This window comes from Lindgomyces ingoldianus (genome assembly GCF_010093535.1).
Source record: "Lindgomyces ingoldianus strain ATCC 200398 unplaced genomic scaffold BDR25scaffold_14, whole genome shotgun sequence".
In the NCBI taxonomy this organism is placed as follows: Eukaryota; Fungi; Ascomycota; class Dothideomycetes; order Pleosporales; family Lindgomycetaceae; genus Lindgomyces; species Lindgomyces ingoldianus.
Window position 1 is genome coordinate 241251 of NW_022985175.1, and position 16967 is coordinate 258217.

General features: G+C 47.6%; 6 protein-coding genes across 6 annotated transcripts; 4 read left to right on the forward strand and 2 right to left on the reverse strand.

Annotated features, from left to right (window-relative positions):
* Nucleotides 1-171: 171 nt before the first annotated feature.
* BDR25DRAFT_367961 (uncharacterized protein) lies at nucleotides 172-1931 on the forward strand (the record flags this gene model as incomplete). The annotated part of the gene is made up of 3 exons (XM_033697032.1): nucleotides 172-1030; nucleotides 1137-1433; nucleotides 1483-1931. The coding sequence occupies 3 exons, from the start codon at nucleotides 172-174 to the stop codon at nucleotides 1929-1931; spliced, it is 1605 nt and encodes a 534-aa protein (XP_033548050.1).
* Nucleotides 1932-3981: 2050 nt separating this feature from the next.
* BDR25DRAFT_223337 (general substrate transporter) lies at nucleotides 3982-5951 on the forward strand (the record flags this gene model as incomplete). The annotated part of the gene is made up of 8 exons (XM_033685096.1): nucleotides 3982-4069; nucleotides 4123-4514; nucleotides 4563-4943; nucleotides 4994-5017; nucleotides 5067-5300; nucleotides 5353-5411; nucleotides 5466-5547; nucleotides 5607-5951. The coding sequence occupies 8 exons, from the start codon at nucleotides 3982-3984 to the stop codon at nucleotides 5949-5951; spliced, it is 1605 nt and encodes a 534-aa protein (XP_033548051.1).
* Nucleotides 5952-7610: 1659 nt separating this feature from the next.
* Nucleotides 7611-8336, reverse strand: BDR25DRAFT_354465 (uncharacterized protein; the record flags this gene model as incomplete). Its single annotated transcript, XM_033695316.1, has 5 exons — nucleotides 7611-7643; nucleotides 7672-7732; nucleotides 7793-7942; nucleotides 8027-8170; nucleotides 8215-8336. 5 exons carry the CDS (start codon nucleotides 8334-8336, stop codon nucleotides 7611-7613), a joined length of 510 nt encoding a protein of 169 aa, XP_033548052.1.
* A 4779-nt stretch (nucleotides 8337-13115) lies between these two features.
* Nucleotides 13116-14965, forward strand: BDR25DRAFT_303306 (uncharacterized protein). The gene is made up of 6 exons (XM_033689979.1): nucleotides 13116-13178; nucleotides 13241-13474; nucleotides 13532-13707; nucleotides 13865-14409; nucleotides 14459-14673; nucleotides 14731-14965. Exons 2-6 carry the CDS (start codon nucleotides 13298-13300, stop codon nucleotides 14860-14862), a joined length of 1245 nt encoding a protein of 414 aa, XP_033548053.1. The 5' UTR covers nucleotides 13116-13178; nucleotides 13241-13297; the 3' UTR covers nucleotides 14863-14965.
* BDR25DRAFT_303307 (uncharacterized protein) lies at nucleotides 14922-15969 on the reverse strand. The gene is made up of 2 exons (XM_033689980.1): nucleotides 15699-15969; nucleotides 14922-15575 (listed from the first exon to the last, which is right to left on the reverse strand). Exons 1-2 carry the CDS (start codon nucleotides 15723-15725, stop codon nucleotides 15096-15098), a joined length of 507 nt encoding a protein of 168 aa, XP_033548054.1. The 5' UTR covers nucleotides 15726-15969; the 3' UTR covers nucleotides 14922-15095.
* Nucleotides 15790-16520, forward strand: BDR25DRAFT_393399 (uncharacterized protein; the record flags this gene model as incomplete). Its single annotated transcript, XM_033698252.1, has 3 exons — nucleotides 15790-15913; nucleotides 15944-16175; nucleotides 16233-16520. 3 exons carry the CDS (start codon nucleotides 15790-15792, stop codon nucleotides 16501-16503), a joined length of 627 nt encoding a protein of 208 aa, XP_033548055.1. The 3' UTR covers nucleotides 16504-16520.
* Between the last annotated feature and the right edge of the window lie 447 nt (nucleotides 16521-16967).

A 16967-nucleotide genomic window follows, 5' to 3' on the forward strand; every position in this document is an offset into this window, starting at 1 on the left:
TTTGTCTTCTGTTGCGAAAGGTCCCTATTTTGCATTCCCCGCTATGAGATGGGCAAGATTTCTCTAAATTCTCTCTTTCGTGTAAGTGCCAGCTCGTTGCACTCGTCTTTATTTTGGACTTCGTTAGGTATTCTCCATCGAGCGCCCCAGTCTTGAATACATTTCTTCACAATGCCGCCATATACTCCCATAGATATTTGGATCTGCCCTAACTGCGGCGCTGAAAACACCCGGGCCCTGAGCTCGGACGCGTGCCCCGTCTGCGGTGACCGAGATGAGACTCCCTTGAAATCTTACAGTTGGCCTCATGAATTAAGTGCATTCTCTAGCACCTCGGAATACATTGGTCCCGAAACCGTGCATGGAACTACATTCGGGAATAATCTTTCAAGCCCAAAATTAGACGTGTCCCTACCTTGTGGGCACTCTGAGGGCAAAGGCTTGAATATCTCTGAAGACGTTGCCACGAACGAAAGTCCCAATTTCAACAGCAAAGGGGTAGATAGCAGGGTACATATTGCCTCCACCCTGATCCGCAACAAGTCAGGGGACGACCAAAGGATCTCAGGAAACGACCAGAACCTAGTAGAAAGTTCTATAACACCGAGGACGCTAGAAAGACATTGCTGCTCCATACACGATGATTCAGACGATGAATGCTCTTCAATCGAAGATACTACCCCTGAAGACGCTCTTCCTCCGGCATTGCATTATCTCGTACCGCGAAAGACGCGTAAATTCGTAGCGCGCATAATCGAAGGCATTCACTTCACATACAATGTAGGCAGAGGTGTAATCATCTGCACTACTTGTCCCGAGGATGGAGAATCATCTTCCAACAGTGGCGGTTTCTCATCTAAGGCTTCAGGCAGTGGAACTACGAACAATGGATCTTCTAATTCAAGAAAAAAACAGTATCGCAGCAGCAATGCTTCCGGATCCGCAGGAGATAACCACAAGGACAGTCACAGCCCAAAGAGCTCATCTAAGCGGAGGCAGCATATGGCAGATGAAGACCGTAATCTTGCTTGTCCGTATTTTAAACACAGTAGATGGAAGTGCACTGAGCATCGGTGTTGCGCTCGCAGTGGCTGGCCTACCATTCATCGTATCAAGTTAGTAGTATTACGTACTAGATTCCAAGAGTACTGCTTACGCAGCTGTTAGGGGACATCTCTACACTTGCCACAAGATTCATCAATGTACAAGGTGCTCTATCCTCTTTCCAAACGACGAGGCTCTTGAAGCACATTCCAGAAGTCTGAGTAGCTGCCAGTTGCGGCCTAGACGAGATGCGTTTGGTGTTGATCGAGCCAAGTTCAACCTGCTTAGGTCTAGAAAAGGCAAGAAGAATCGATCGAGAGAAGATCAGTGGAGAGACATATATCGAATACTGTTCCCAAATGTCGAGGAGGCCGACATACCCTCTCCATGTACGGGTACCACCTGATACCGTAGATTATGTTACTGATAGATTCCTAGACGTCACCCATGACTCTGTATATTTCACTAACGAGCTTGAGGATCTGGCTGCTACTCCACAACAACGAATGATGGATCACTGTCGCCGAGAACTCCCAAACCTTCTTTATAGGCGGATTGAAGCCGCTTTCGAGACCTATGTTGAACAGGACCGTCTAGGAGAACTTTGGTTGAGGTTCAGTAACAGCCGCTTAAGAGAGATCATTCAAGACTGTTTTCATGAAGTCGTTTCTGGTTTTGACCCCAATTTGAATGGTACAGGGGTGTCATCCCGTTCTGAGGCCGCAGCAGAAATCCAGCAACCCCAGTTGATCGAAGAACTTCCTAACCTTACTAACATGCTATTCTGGGCCCCCTCACTTGATCTCCGTGGATTTGATGTTCAGGAGCTTGCTGGCCCTCCCCTTGATGGAATGGGGCTGGATCTGGATCTCGGAACACAGAGCTGATCTGCCGATTTTATTGTACCCGAATATTCTCCAAACAACGACATTCAAAGTTTCCCCGAAGCCGAATCCCTTTCCGTTTTTGACACAGTTATCTCGGACTGGATTGATCTATCGCAATCGCATTCTACCCCAGTGAGACCATTGTCGGAGACTGTCGACCAATCCTTCCTTGGGACCGACCACTTCTTAAGCCCCGGGGATCAGGCTTTCCTTGACTTTATTAATACAACTGCTAGTTCCAGCTTTTTCAGCGACGAGTTTGTTGGAGATCCTTTCAATGGAGATGAAAATATAGACGCCTGCCAGATCTAGAACAAGAGCCCCGTTCGTTACCTCTAGGGTGCCCCGAAAGTCTGTCTATGTAGCTGTTAAGGCCTTGGAAATTTCCCTTTTCCTCCTATTGATGCCTGACGCTCACAATGCGGAAAAAAATAATTTTGGGGGAGGGGGGTATGGTGGTAAATGCAAGACTTCTATTGTGGAATTCTTAAACCTGGTATTGTGGGCCGGAACGAACGTAAAGCCGCAACCCTGTATGAGCCGGCCGAAATAAGGGATTTTCGGTCAGAGTAGAAAGCTAGAGGGAGTACCGAAAAGTGGGATTGAGATATCTGTAAAGAGGATAGACGAGTATTTGATTCAGCTAGTTAGTAATAGGGTCGGTCTGGTTTGGTCTTGTAGCGAGTCGTTTCGACGTTTATGAGCATGAAGGGCTCGGTTGCCTGCGTATACATCAAGAGAGTTTCCCTCACATGTCTAGGCGGTATGATATTTTCTTCGCACAATGTAGGTATAGCGGCACGCAGCCGGGAAAGGGGCCATAATGATTCTTCATGAAAAGATGCACAGTTCGCGCCTGTCCCATCGATACCTCGAACACGAATCAAAATCTATCGCTAGCGGAATCAGTGCCCTCATTAAAGGTATAGGGAGCTTTGCACTATAGGTGTTCCAGCAGCATAGAGCGTAGCTAGGTAGTGGTAGCGGTACTAGAGTCGAAATGCGGTGGGGGTCAAAGTGCAGTCTTAGACTCTACCGCATGGGAGGAAGACTCATCGATCAGTTCAAAAACCAGAGCATAGGAAGCCTAGAGCCGGTGATACGTACGATGAGATGAACAAGGTAGTTGCTGTTTGAACGATGAAGGATGCACAGTGCGGGCACGTGACCATATATATTTTGCTCCAATTATCGGCTCGAGTATATATATATATATCGAAAGCTCAGTCCGATAAAGACTCCAAGAGAAAATAAGGACTTGCGCGTTGAGTACCCGTCCACATTTTCTCCGCTTTCCATGTCCCGGGTCGTGGGGCGGAACATCGCTTGCCTGCTTGCGAACTGAATAGTTATGAACCCATCACCATCATCTCACGACACATCTCAACCACCCCCTAAAACCATCTCGACTTAGGCATACTCCGCACTCCAAAGAACACGGGGCCGGAATACTACTCTTGGGATATCGAAGCTCGAGCTGCCAGATCTTAAGACCACCATCTTCAGTTTTCCGGCGCTAAAGTCGGGGCAGGAACGATTAGCGTGTGCATCTGCCTCACACTGACCCTGCACCTCGCACTAGAGTTTTATGCCTCGGACGCCTTATTTGTTTAAAAAGCCTTCGGAATTCTCGCATTCAGCAATCCGGTCAGCATTCTTTTCAATGTCGTTGAGATGGACGAATGAGACGCAGGAATCCCAGATACATGTCGTGAAATTCCATACAACATTCCCCACGGGGCTAACAGATCCGCTGTGACCGCCACCAGATCCCCGCACGAGGCTCTACCTTGCAACGTCATCGTCGGTTTAGCTTCCTGGCAACAGTTGCCGAGGCGCTGAAGCCGGAGGGTTAATGCTTGCCCGTCATGAGTTGTGGATCTCTTCTTATATCTGGCGAGACTGCTCTTTATTTTCCACTATTGAACATCCGGTAGTTACTACTGGAGATTATCACATATCCTTTTTGCTTGAGGGACTGCGATTGGCCTCCATTGAGGTTTACCTATTTGTATTGTCCAGCGTGTTTGTTGACGAAAATTCACTCAAGATGAAGAAATTTTACGGGCTCACGGGCCTCAAGCTCAACGTTGCTATCGCTGTTGTGGCAGGAACTGATTTCGCGTTATTCGGCTATGGTGAGTGTCAGTCGAAACATTCCAAAATGGCTTACGCTCACGAGCTTTCCTAGATCAGGGTGTTATGGGAGGACTTCTCACACTACCATCCTTCCTCGAGCACTTTCCCCAAATCAACACAGCTAATCCACCCCCTGGAAGCACCAAAAGCCATGCATCCAACATCCAGGGTATCACCGTGGGTGGATATACCCTCGGGTGCTTCTTCGGCGCTGTTGCAACCATCTGGCTCGGTAATCTTCTTGGCCGCAAACGTACCATCATGGTCGGAAGTTCGATTATGATTGCTGGCGCGGCTATCCAGGCTTCTTCCTTCAGTCTCGGGCAGCTTCTTCCTGGACGATTGATCACTGGCTTTGGTAACGGCATGAACACATCTACGGTCCCAACCTGGCAAGCAGAAACCTCGAAATCGCATCGTCGAGGGCAAATGGTTATGATAGAAGTAAATTCACTCTTGGAGAGTGATTTGGATATTATTGACATTGGTTAGGGTTCGCTCATCGTCTTCGGCGTCATGCTAAGCTACTGGATCGACCTTGGCTTCTCGTTCTTGGAACCCAGTACCATTTCTTGGCGTTTTCCCATCGCTTTTCAAATAATTCTTGCTATATTTATCGTCTGTACAATCCCAGGTCTTCCCGAATCACCTCGATGGCTGGTTCTCAAAGGCAAGGAAGACGAAGCGCTAGACGTGCTGTGTGCCCTCAACGAACTACCGCCCGATGATAAGAAAGTTCAAAGCGAATTCCAGGCCGTTAAAGATACTGTTTTCGAGATGTCTAAGGGTGGATTCCGCGACTGCTTTAAGATGAACAGGAACCGTAATTTCCATCGTACGGCCTTAGGGTATGTTAATCAGATGTTCCAGCAGGTAAGTAGAGTTATCCTTGGCTCAAGGGTGGTCACTAAGGGTTGTATTAGATCTCGGGGATTAATATCATCACGGTAAGCTATCGTCATTAGATGTTTTCACCTAGGTCTCATTTCCAGATAGTATTACGCGGCTACAATCTTCGAACAAAATATTGGTCTCTCTGGTTTCCTCAGTCGCTTGCTCGCTGCATGCAACGGCACCGAGTACTTCATGGCATCTTGGATTGCTATCTTCACAATCGAAAGATTTGGTCGGCGCTCGCTCATGATGTTTGGGGCCGCTGGGCAAGCTTTTTCAATGGCCGTGCTAGCTGGTACTACCAGCCGTGTCAGTCACAGCTTAGGGATTACCGCCGTACGTTTGGATACAAATTTGCTCAAATTGCTGTCGCAAATGACTCGTCTAGGCCGTATTCCTTTTCGTATTCAATTCCTTCTTCGCCATCGGATGGCTAGGAATGACATGGTTAGCCCAAAGCCTTGAACCCCTTTCGGGCCGTTTACTAACATCCGCATCCAGGTTATATCCCGCCGAAATCACACCACTCAGCATCCGCGCCCCAGCCAACGCAATCTCAACCACCGCAAACTGGATCTTTAACGTAAGATTCGCCACGTCTTAAATCAAGCAATGATACTAAGCTAATACGGTGGTTCACAGTTCATGGTCGTAATGGTCACCCCAGTCGCCTTCGCTAACATCGGATACAAGACGTACATAATCTTCGCCGTAATAAATGCTTTTATGGTTCCCTCCGTCTACTTTTTCTTCCCAGAAACTGCCTACCGCTCGTTGGAAGAAATGGACGAGATTTTCCACAAGACGACGAACCCGTTCAATGTGGTTAAGATTGCGTATGAGATACCGCACCGCTTTGGCAAGAATGGAGAGCTGCTGATCAGCTATAATGAGACGGAGGAGGCGCAGATTTATGCTGAGAGGAGACGGAGTAGTATTGCGAGGGAAGATGTGGCGAAGGCGGCGATGGAACATAGAGGTGGTTAAGTGGTTAAAGTGAGAGTAGTGCACAAAGATGTGTAAATGGAAGGGTATGCGATTGCTGTGCAGCCACGTATACGATTTTAGGTCGTATGTGTGCTCTTCAGGCATTCCTACCGTCACTGTGAAAAGTATATACATCACAAAGGAGGCAGAGCCTGACGTTAGTCATCTATTTCATTGTTTTTGACATAACCTTGGCTAGTGGTTTCTGCTTTTACGCTTACCCGTGCGGATTTGACAACCCTTATCTTCCAGGTTCAAGTCTACAGAATAGTACTGTACAAAATTCTTAAATGAAACACGAAAACGGGTATTTGGAAACAATCGCGTGGTAATCAGGCTTAATGCAGATACCTTCTGTACTTGTTAAGTACTTCAGCTGGAATTTTGCTCTTAGTTTGATGGAAATGGAGAAATACCAAAACCATAACGTTTGTTTAGCACTGCCTCCGACGTGGCCCTGAAGCTTGGTCCTATTTCGGATATAGGTGCCATTAGACAGCAATCTAGACTAATACTTCACGGAATATCCATTCCCCTGAAGTTCATTGCCCTGAAGTACGGCTTCATTCTCTACACCTAAGGGAACCTCGCCGAAGCGAAATTACCACCCTCCAGGGATAAGCAAGCAGCGCACGCACATTCAACTTACCATAGAGCTACTAATTTCTTGAGTAGCTGGCAAGCACTAGCACCAACGTGAGCACAGCTCTACTCTTCTCCTTCCCAAACGCTCATCTACATCCCAGGCCACCTGGACGGGTGTCCTTCTCCTTCTTTTCCAACCTTTTTTCGGTCGTACCACCCACCACCATAGCCCCGTGATCCTCAGTAAACAGGCGCAGCGAGGGGATGGCGGATTGCAGGGTTAGTGGGGAGGATGGAGGAGAGTCGAATTGGCTTTCAAGGGGGGGTGGGGTATTCTAGGGGCTTGTTATCTGTGGAAATGGCCTGGTGGGTTGTCTTCAAAAGATTATCAGGGGAGGTGGCATCGGCTTCTTTTCAAGCCGCATCCTAGAACCCTGCTTTTCGGCGAAGGCTTCTTTTGCGCTTTCGCTAGGTGGTTTCTTGAGGGAGGGAGGCTGGGAGGGACAGGCGAAAGGAGTTAATATGAGCGTATGATTCGTTAATGCTTGGTCGCCGAACTAATTTGCCGGAACGCATCATTCTCTTTCCAAGTGTTTAATATCTCTAATACGTTCATATTCATGTTAACTACTCGGGGTTGCTCAGACGCATTATCATGAACATATTGTAGGAAGGTGCTCCATTTCGTCTTCTCGAGTAGGGATTAATTTGGAGTATCTGCTCGACTGTTTTAGAGATCTTGGGCTTCATCGAGCCAAGATAACGTGGCGTTAACGTTTTGCTCACACGGGGTAACATCTTGGACTGGAGTTGAATGGAGAGGAGTCATGAATAGGTGTGGAGAATAGAGGAAAGGAAAGAAATTTATATACGACGCAGCTATATACCGATTCGCATTGGATATGGTATAAATAAGGAAATAGTATGGGCGATGGAAGTCTTCGAATATGTCTTACAATATTGCTGTTAGCGATACCTTAGCTTTAATAGTGCAAGCTGCAATATAGACGGAAAGACGTAGAGCACGTGGGTCATAGGATATTAGGATTCATTCTGGAGTAAGGATGCATTCCCCTAACGTCGTACTCGATAATAGAATGAATAATCCTGGGAATAATTCTATGATTTAGGGAACCTTTGAAACGGATTGTGAATCGGGTAGAGCTGTTAGTATACCGAATTTAAAGGAATCATCGCTCGAGGAATGGAGAACTAGTAGGGAATATTTTCAAATGGAGAGGAAATAAAGGTAAAACGTCGCGCCAAGAGAATTCGAAATCCATCCAGAGACTAGACTTCTAAAGCTCCAGGCAATATCACGGTCCACAAAATACTTCACGTTAGTAGTATCGTAGATTTTAGGGGAAGTGTCATGGTTAGAGAAGTGGATTGTTCGTTCAAAACAACTCAAGTATTTGACCATAACAGATGAAAATTTGACCACTTACGTATTTGTTGTGCACTGGAACTAGTTCAAAGTGCTGTATCACTTAAAGTCTTGCCTTGCTGTGGACGAGAGGACATCCTGGGCCATCTCTAGCAGAATATTCGATTTGATGCAATCTAGGCACAGGCCTTGCACCCTGCTAATCAGTACATCTATATTTGTAAATTGATTCGGGAAATGCGTTGAGCTTGTGATCAAATAACATACCACGAAATCTTACTTGGTAGTGACTTGGGATTCCGCTCATCTTCGAGATTTTCCGAAGGTATACTGAAAGTGAAAGATCCTTGAATGACTACAGGACGACGTCGTTGGATCCTCTCAAATTGAGAGTCGGCATTTAATTCGCGCATGTGACTGAGTTTGTGTCACTAACTAGGCCTTGAATGTCCTCTCAGCGGGGAGGTCGCTGGTTCGGAATATGCGTCAACGTTGCTATAGGCAATCCACACCATATTATCAGTATCGATAGATTAATTTATGATTCCCATGGTAGAGAAAAAGGTTGAAAGAAAACTACAGCGTGTGTGATGTTTTCTAAATGACTAGACGGCCTATATGGCCTGGATAAGTTCACGGTGCTAAAGTAGTAGAGCGTAAGTGTCCGTACGCAGCAGCATCGTTACAGTTTAGATACTAGTTATTGCGCACAAGAAGGATCACGTAACTATGTCCCATGATGCTCGTGCGCGAACCTCCGTGCGCGAACATCTAGATATTCCCCTTTTCCTCCGTACGGAGGAAAAAGACAGAGCAATAACCAGAAACATGTTGTCCCCACCCTACCTACTTTGTACGCTGTGCACACCGTACACTACTCTTACTCTTGCTACTTAAGTGCTCATACCATAAGCAGCTAGCTGAAAGAGCCCATTCAACAGTAAGTGTATTAGATACGTAACGAACTAGCTATAGGAATGAGGCATGCCCATGAATAGAATATTCGGTACTGATCCCTGTACAATTTTGGAGAATAGTCTGAGTTACCTTGGCGGATTCAAGTGGACTGTCTAGTACCTACGCAGCAAGAGCAGCCTCTGGAGTCTGAAGCGGATAGCTCCAAGAGCACCTCTGAGACCCATACTCTACTCCATGTTCGGACAGTGTCAACGCAATCGTATTTGTCACAGAGCACCGCATAAACCAGCTAAAGTTGTGGGCGGAAGGGTTTCACGGAGATCGGAACTCTGCATGCGCGCAATCTTGCAAGGTAGTGTCCATATACGCCGGGTCGTCATCTGGAAACTGGATCTCTCGCAGAGGCCCTCGAGAGATTTTGACCTTCGGTAAATCTGCTATTGAATTTGGTATCGAAAGCAGTTGAAGCCGTGCCCAGTGACTGAGAAGAAACGAGAAACCCACAGCTGCTTCATTCTCGTCATTGCCAAGCTGAAGAAGTATGTCCCGGCTTTTTGCGACAACGGTCGTACTATGCGCTATTTTTAGTGATGCTTAAGAATCCGACCATGTACGAAGAGAGAAATTGTAAGAAGTGAGACTTTGACTTGACAGCCAATTAGCTACCGTATTGTCTCGAAGGAGGAGATTTACAAATTGTACCCGATGTCAATACCGTTAACTTGAGGATAAGATGGAAGAGCAAGAGGAGAAGTACGGCCTCCGCTCCAATCCCACTGTTTGGGGTAGTTGAGGGAAGAGTGGGCAAGGAGGTGAGTGGGGAAAATGATGACGCTACCAGAGGACACGCTCGAGATGAGATCCAGAACTTGACTGAACAACTTTCGTGGATGAATCTACCTGATCAGCTGATCTATGAACTTGCGAGGCTCGACAAGACCTTCACCTCCACTCAGAACTGAACTACAGTCAACTCTTGATGGCGCGATGCGCGATTAAACAATATTTTAATATAGCAATACATTTCTTAAACCTAAATTAATTTCCTACTAAAATATTCTATTTTGCAATACCTACTATATTGCAAGCTTTTAGCTAGATTATTGTTATATTAAGAGATAAAATGCTATGTGTAGTAATTACTAATAAGCAGTAACAGGCTCTGCGTTAATAGTATTAATGTTAAGGTCCTAGCTAAAAGCAGCTTAATGTAATTAAGTAGTTTAAGTAAGAGTACAACTATTGCATCTATTAGTTAACAGTATTAGAGTCCCTTTTAGAGTAATATAGCTACCTTAACAGTAGCTCTGCTACTACCTGCACATGTTAATAATAGGCATAGTAGCCTATTCTTAAAGCTGTCCTCTTTAACTAGCAGTAGCACCTTAAGAGCTTTAGCAGCAACATCTCTAGTAATATCTTTATTAAGAAAGCAAAAGCTATCTAGCTACAGATACCTAATTATGCTAACTTTTCTATACTAGAGTTTAGCTTAGGCTAGCTTACTAACTTTAAGCAATAGTATAATATTAAGCTTTATTAACACTAGAGTAAGGCTGCGTTAGTGCTAGCTAGGGCTAAAAAAGAGATAAGGGCTATTAAAACACTGTGTAGAGAATACGCAGAGTAGGATATATTTAATATAGATAAAACAGGCCTATATTAGCAGCAGGCGCTGTTGTTAGGGCTTTCTACTAAAGCTTAACTTAGTAAGAAAAAGGATAAAAACTAAATATTAATTATATGCTACTATAACTTTACTAGTAGTAAGCGCTTTACTTTTTAGGCTATTAAAAAGGTAGCTAGACTATATGCTTTATAATTTATTAACTTTAAAGCTTTTAGCATTTAATAGTTGTTAAATCTTAAGGTGTAGATAACATATACTATTATAATAGATTAGCTACAGGCCTTTTATTAGTAAATAAAAGAGACTAGGTCTATTCTACTACTAATAGATAACTATAGCGCTTATATCTTTAGCGTTAATTTTAAACTACCTTTACTAAATATTTACATTTAATAGCTGCCTACTAACTTAACTAGCGTCTACTAGCTACTTAATTAGAGCGTAATTAGTTAGTTTAAGCGCTTATATAAAAAGTAATAAATATGCTATATAGTTACTAGCTATAAGCGCAGCGCAGATCTAGTAACTTAAGTTAACCTTTACTATGCCTTACGCTAGGCCTTTTAAGCCTAGTATAATAACTTTTAAAGTAATATAATTTATTACTACTTCTACTAAGCTAGAATTTAGCCTTTATAAGAACTAATCTACCTACTTAATTTAAAGAAGCAGTCTTAGCAGGAGCTAGAGAAGCTCTACTAGTAAGTGCAGCACGCAGGTAGGATTTAAAACGCTATAAGCCTTAAAAACTTCTTAAATTCTATTAATAAAAATTATAAGCCTACTTAATCTAACTTTAATGTAGTAAATGTAATTACAACATATAGCTAGCAGCTAGTTAAAAATAAATTAGATAATAAAAGGCTTCTTATATAAATACCTACTCTTACGTAGGTAGAGTAGGCTCTTAAATTACTACTCTTATATTAAGAGCATACAGATTTAATAACTCCCTAGCAGATTAGAGCGCTCTAGCAGCTATATACTAAAGTAAAGGCTTAAAAGTCTAAGTAGTTTGTCTAGGGCACTCTAGATAGTTAGATTACGTAACCCTCTTGCTGCAACAATATTGCAATATAATAATATAATCCTTGTTCTAGAATTGTATCGCGCTATTAAGAGTTAACTGTAGTTATTAGCATTAAGTGATAGATTGATCTACTGAAAATTACCATTCTTTCCACGGAGTTTCGAAGCCACTACACTGATTTCGGTGTCTTTCTGCGATCTCAGAACCCACATCACCCTCGAGGGTAGGCTTATGAAACTCTGACTTATGCTTCCACACGCCATTTTATGGCTCTCCTGTCCGATAGGAGTTTATGTAATGGGCTTGCTGGAGTGAATGAAAGCTAAGTGATGGAGAAATTGCCGAAGATTTGTTCAAAGTTTGATAATAGGGAGGCCATTTGGTCTGTGCGCGGCTTCATTGATGGATGAACGACTAACAATGCAGGCTCCTCTGTGAACATATGACACACGGGTGTCATTAATCTTCAGCCTCTTCAGGCCGATGACAAAAATTTATTCTAAGCCTTAGCTGGCGGTTCCTTTTTTAAGTTTTCAATGGCCGGCCGAATGAGTCCGAGCCATCTCCTTTTCCCGATCTAAAGCCAGCACTGGACCGATAGATCCGCGAGAAGGCCGAGTTTCAGCGGGCGACCGCTGGAGACATTTCGCAGCCGCAGCATTGGCGAAGTTGAACCGCAGACACTCCGCTTCTCCTACACCATTCTGATGCCGATGAGCACAGCGTTTCCCAATTCTTCTTTTGTTTCTGTCACGCTACCCCACCTGCAGGTGAGCCGATAGCGCCATTGCACAAGCATCGTGAAGCAGTGGGAGTCTTTTGAAGGAGACGTTCTGCGTCCGCGCTTTTGAGCTCAACATGGCAAGAGTTTCCGGTTGAGGCTCAACTAGAGACGCGTGCTGTCATTCGAGATGCACCAATTGCAGGAAACCTTGATTCACACATCGATGCTAGCGTTTCGACAACCAAGCTTGCCATGCACTCGAACACCTATGGCGTAGTAGATGCCGTAGTTGGACATCTCCGCTGTCCCGCAGCGATCACTTCATCGGATGCTAGCTCGGTACCTAGGTATCCAACTGATCCCTCACTTGCCGTGCCTAAGGCCTGTGTCAGGTTATCTGGAACCAGCAGATCCCAATGACTTGCAGTTCAAGGACCAATTCCCTCTACCAGTTTTACGGATGTGGTGCGGTATCGGCAGACCATGAAGCACACGATTCATCCACCTAGCGTATCGTATTCTATGGTCCCGTCGGTCAGGAACCGCCAGTTTCAACGCAGCACTGCGGCAGAGAAGCCAATTTAGCAAAGTAAGCAGGCGTCTTCACCCCCCGGCACATCATAGAAGGCGCTGGTATCATTCGCTACAACCCCGCATTATCTGCAATGGGCAGTAATTCCAGAGGGGATGGTGATAGCCGCTGGGGGCTGTAACCACTCGTCTGCTAGAGGGAACTGCACGCTGGAGTGGGGAAGCTAAGGCGGTGTTACGCTTCAAATGACCAAAGATTGAGGTCTCGATGTCTCATGGGCCGTGAGAGGGGCGTGCATTGCTTTGTGTGATGTGTATAAAAGACCCCTTCGCCCCTAGGATCTGAGGTACCTTGAATCTGCTCTCTCACTGTGTGGAAGCCAGACGAGCCCTTCTTACGACGTCACGTTGTTCCGGAAAAGGTAACTATGTAACAACCCCTCCGCTCAGCGGATAATAAGACAGGCGACTGACCTTGTGTCAGATAACCACACGACTTTCGACCCTCTGATCCTCTTCAGATTCTTAGTTGCTTCTCACAATGGTATTTCTCCGTTCATTCTCCAGGCTCGCCGGCCCGGTTTCCTCGGCGCTCTCTGCACGTACTGCCCCGAGGGTTACTTCCTGTGGAGCATCGTTCGTCCGCCAGCCGATTGCCTTCAGAACGCTAACGGCGACTGCATCACAACAGGGCAAGGTCCTTCTCGTCCTCTACGATGTAAGTTGAAGTCGAAGTACCACCTGAATAATGCCTGGATACTAATGCGGCTTGCAGGGCGGCATCCACGCCGAGCAAGAACCCCAGCTTCTGGGAACAACGGAGAACGAATTGGGCATAAGGAAGTGGATTGAGGAGCAGGGTCACACGCTCGTGACGACATCAGACAAGGAGGGCGAGAACTCTAAGTTTGATCAGGAATTGGTGGACGCGGAGGTCATCATCACCACTCCGTATGTTGGAAGCTACCCCGCACTGCCAAAGCCTGCCCCGCAACTACAGGTCTTCCTCGCCCCACCATCTCGCCACTCCTATGCGGGCTTCTCCTTAATTCTTGCCACGTTCGCTCAATAGAGGTAATGCACGCTGACAATTATGATTGTTGCGCAGTTTCCATCCCGGCTACCTCACCGCAGAGCGCCTGGCCAAGGCAAAGAACCTCAAGATCGCTGTCACTGCTGGTATTGGATCTGACCACATCGACCTGAATGCTGCGAACAAGACCAATGGCGGCATCACTGTCGCTGAAGTCACGGGGTCAAATGTTGTATCTGTAGCCGAACACGTAGTCATGACCATTCTCACCCTCGTCCGTAACTTCGTCCCTGCACACGAGCAGATTGCCGCTGGCGAATGGGACGTCGCTGCAGTAGCTAAGAACGAGTATGACCTGGAGGATAAGGTTGTCGGTACCGTCGCTGTCGGCCGAATCGGCGAGCGTGTGCTGCGACGTCTGAAGCCTTTTGACTGCAAGGAGCTGCTTTACTTCGACTACCAGCCACTAACTCCTGAGAAGGAGAAGGAGATTGGCTGCCGAAGGGTCATGGACTTGGAGGAGATGTTGGCACAGTGCGATGTCGTCACCATCAACTGCCCGCTGCACGAGAAGACACGGGGTCTATTCAATAAGGACCTCATCTCCAAGATGAAGAAGGGTGAGTGGTGACCCAACGATGACCAATATCAACACTAATTGAGGTGCAGGATCATGGCTCGTGAACACGGCTCGGGGTGCCATCGTGGTCAAGGAAGACGTTGCTGAGGCCCTCAAGTCTGGTCATCTTCGTGGATATGGTGGTGATGTGTGGTTCCCTCAGCCCGCGCCTAAGGATCACCCACTACGATATGCCCAGAACCCATGGGGTGGAGGCAACGCCATGGTTCCTCACATGTCTGGTACCTCGATTGATGCCCAGAAGGTACGTCTAGTGGAAACACTTAATCATGAAGGCTCTTGCTTACTTTTTTTTTTTTAGCGATATGCTGCTGGTGTTAAGGCTATCCTCGATTCGTACTTTTCCGGCCGCGAAGACTACCGGCCCGAGGACCTTATTGTGCACAAGGGCGACTATGCCACTAAGGCGTACGGCCAGCGTGACAAAAAATGAACGAATGGAGAGTGAAAGAGGGGGCGAATTTCCTTTTCCTTGGTCGACTCAGACTGGGTCAATTGTAGGCTGCACATAAATCAATGAATCCTTGATACTCCTACATACCAAACCATGCAAATGCGATGCGCTCCCAAAATGCCATACCCACTTAAGGATCCAAATCAACCTGAAAGCCTTACGTCCCATATACCGGTATCCGTGAAGGGCCGTCCACACGAGAAGATGCTCTATTAATAGAATGTATCAGAATTCCTTGACCGTGAGAGTGACGGCCGTCTATCATCTTCCGTCTCATCATCACTATCATCTTTAAACCCCTCCTCCAACTCTCTGCTCAACCTCCGGTCTTCCTCGCCCATCATACTCCGTCTTTGCTCCAGAGCCTCCCGTCTGTGCTCATCAATGGGGTCGAAGCCGACCATGCCTTCGCCCTCCTCATCGTCAAAGAGCTCGTCTTCATTGTGCTCGCCTCCGCTTCCGTCGACAACGCTGCGATGCCGTAATGTCCAGCTAGACGGGACAAAGAGGTTGAACAGCGCGTCGGATACGCGGGTTCGCCAGGAGGACGTGGTGGTGGACATGCCCTCGAAGGATGCGGGCATGGGGAGGTACTGGCTGTAACGCGATCGATATCGGCGCACGAAGGGGACGAAGAGGTGGGCGAGGAAGAGGTATAGCAGCGCGGCGAGAAAGAGCGGGATGAAGATTGTCTGCAGACAGGAAGTGTCAGCGGAGCGACGGAGGAATGTAGCGTTGCTTGCATCCAATGGTTGACCATGGATTGATGCAACGGTGAAACATGTGATCGGGTTTTGTAAGGCTGAGTGACGTACCTTGAGGAAGTGCAGGAATCCCGACATGGTGACTACAGCCTCTATTGCTCGATTGATGCCCGGCTGCTGCTGAGGATATGGATATGGGTGAATGAATGCGGCTCAGCTGCGCGCTGACAAGGGCTCGGCGGACCGAAAACAGCAGCTCGAGGCCGGATGCGCCTGCTACTGGGGGTTGCTGCTGCGGATGCAGAGGCGGGCGGACAGCGGCTCTCGTCGCTCGTCTTCGCGACGACACAGGTGAGGTTCAAACAAACGTCGTGAGCCTGGGATGGAGCGCGCCGCCGTGCGTGGGCTGGAGGCGCTCAGGCAAGACGAGGACCCCCGTTCACGCTCAAGCCACGTTCGACACGCGGCGCAAGGTGGTCCGAACGAGTTTCAGGAGAACGTGAAGGGTGTCTCAACCCCCCAATGCGGAAACGCTGCAGACAGACACCTGCAGACGTCGTCCCAGGCCCTCGAAACACTTCCCCCGCCGTGAATTCCTCGCTGCTTCAGCAAAAGTTTCTCCCCGTCATCGACCCCTCGCGCGAGTGTTGGGTATAACTGCGCGGATGCGCGCTCGGGAGTCCGCCCTTCACAAGCCCTGCTAGCACTCGGCCACATCCCGACGCCTCCTGCAACTGCAACTGCAACTGCAACTGCAATCTGCAATCTGCCCACCGCGAACGTCAACGCTCCGAGTCCTGTGCCCGCGCTCCCTCGTGCCCCGCTGTTCCGCCTCGCATTGCCGTGTTTCAGACTGATTTGGCACGCTGGCCGCTGGCTCTTGCACTGGAGCCCGCGCCGGGGCAGCTCACCATAACTCTCCGGGCAGCAGCCGACATTACGCATAACCTACGATGCCGTCCAGCACGCCGCAGGATGGCAAGGGGAGACAATCATCCGCCGGCAAGTTCTTCGGGCGCCGCCTGCACAAGGACCGGCCCACCAACGAAACCCACCTCGGCCCCAACTCGCAGAGCCCTCCAGGGAGCGCGGCAGGCTCGCAGTCGTCTAGACATTCTCACAGAACGTCAGTCGCTTCGATAGAAAGGCCCGTATCGATGGGCATGGAGCCCGGGCTGGCTATGCAGGCCGGGGTCATCACCTCGATCCCCTACGACTCGACCAGCGTCGACGGACGGCCACAGAGATACACGTCAGACGAGGCCGCACGGCAGCAAGAGCCGCTGCCCCATCATCTGAACAAGGGCGGGGGAGACTTCCATCAGTATCCCGTCTTCAATCCACCTTCCTTGCCCCCCAATGGCTACCCGAATTCCGGCC

What these genes read in the sequence shown, in the direction of transcription:
- BDR25DRAFT_303306 (XM_033689979.1), top strand. Translation starts at nt 13,298, where the DNA reads ATGGTATTTCTCCGTTCATTCTCCAGGCTCGCCGGCCCGGTTTCCTCG. An exon ending in CATCTCCAAGATGAAGAAGG is followed by an intron (nt 14,410 to 14,458) that starts GTGAGTGGTGAC and finishes ATTGAGGTGCAG; the next exon opens with GATCATGGCTCGTGAACACG. An exon ending in CCTCGATTGATGCCCAGAAG is followed by an intron (nt 14,674 to 14,730) that starts GTACGTCTAGTG and finishes TTTTTTTTTTAG; the next exon opens with CGATATGCTGCTGGTGTTAA.
- BDR25DRAFT_303307 (XM_033689980.1), bottom strand. Translation starts at nt 15,725, where the DNA reads ATGTCGGGATTCCTGCACTTCCTCAAG. An exon ending in GATTCCTGCACTTCCTCAAG is followed by an intron (nt 15,576 to 15,698) that starts GTACGTCACTCA and finishes TCCTGTCTGCAG; the next exon opens with ACAATCTTCATCCCGCTCTT.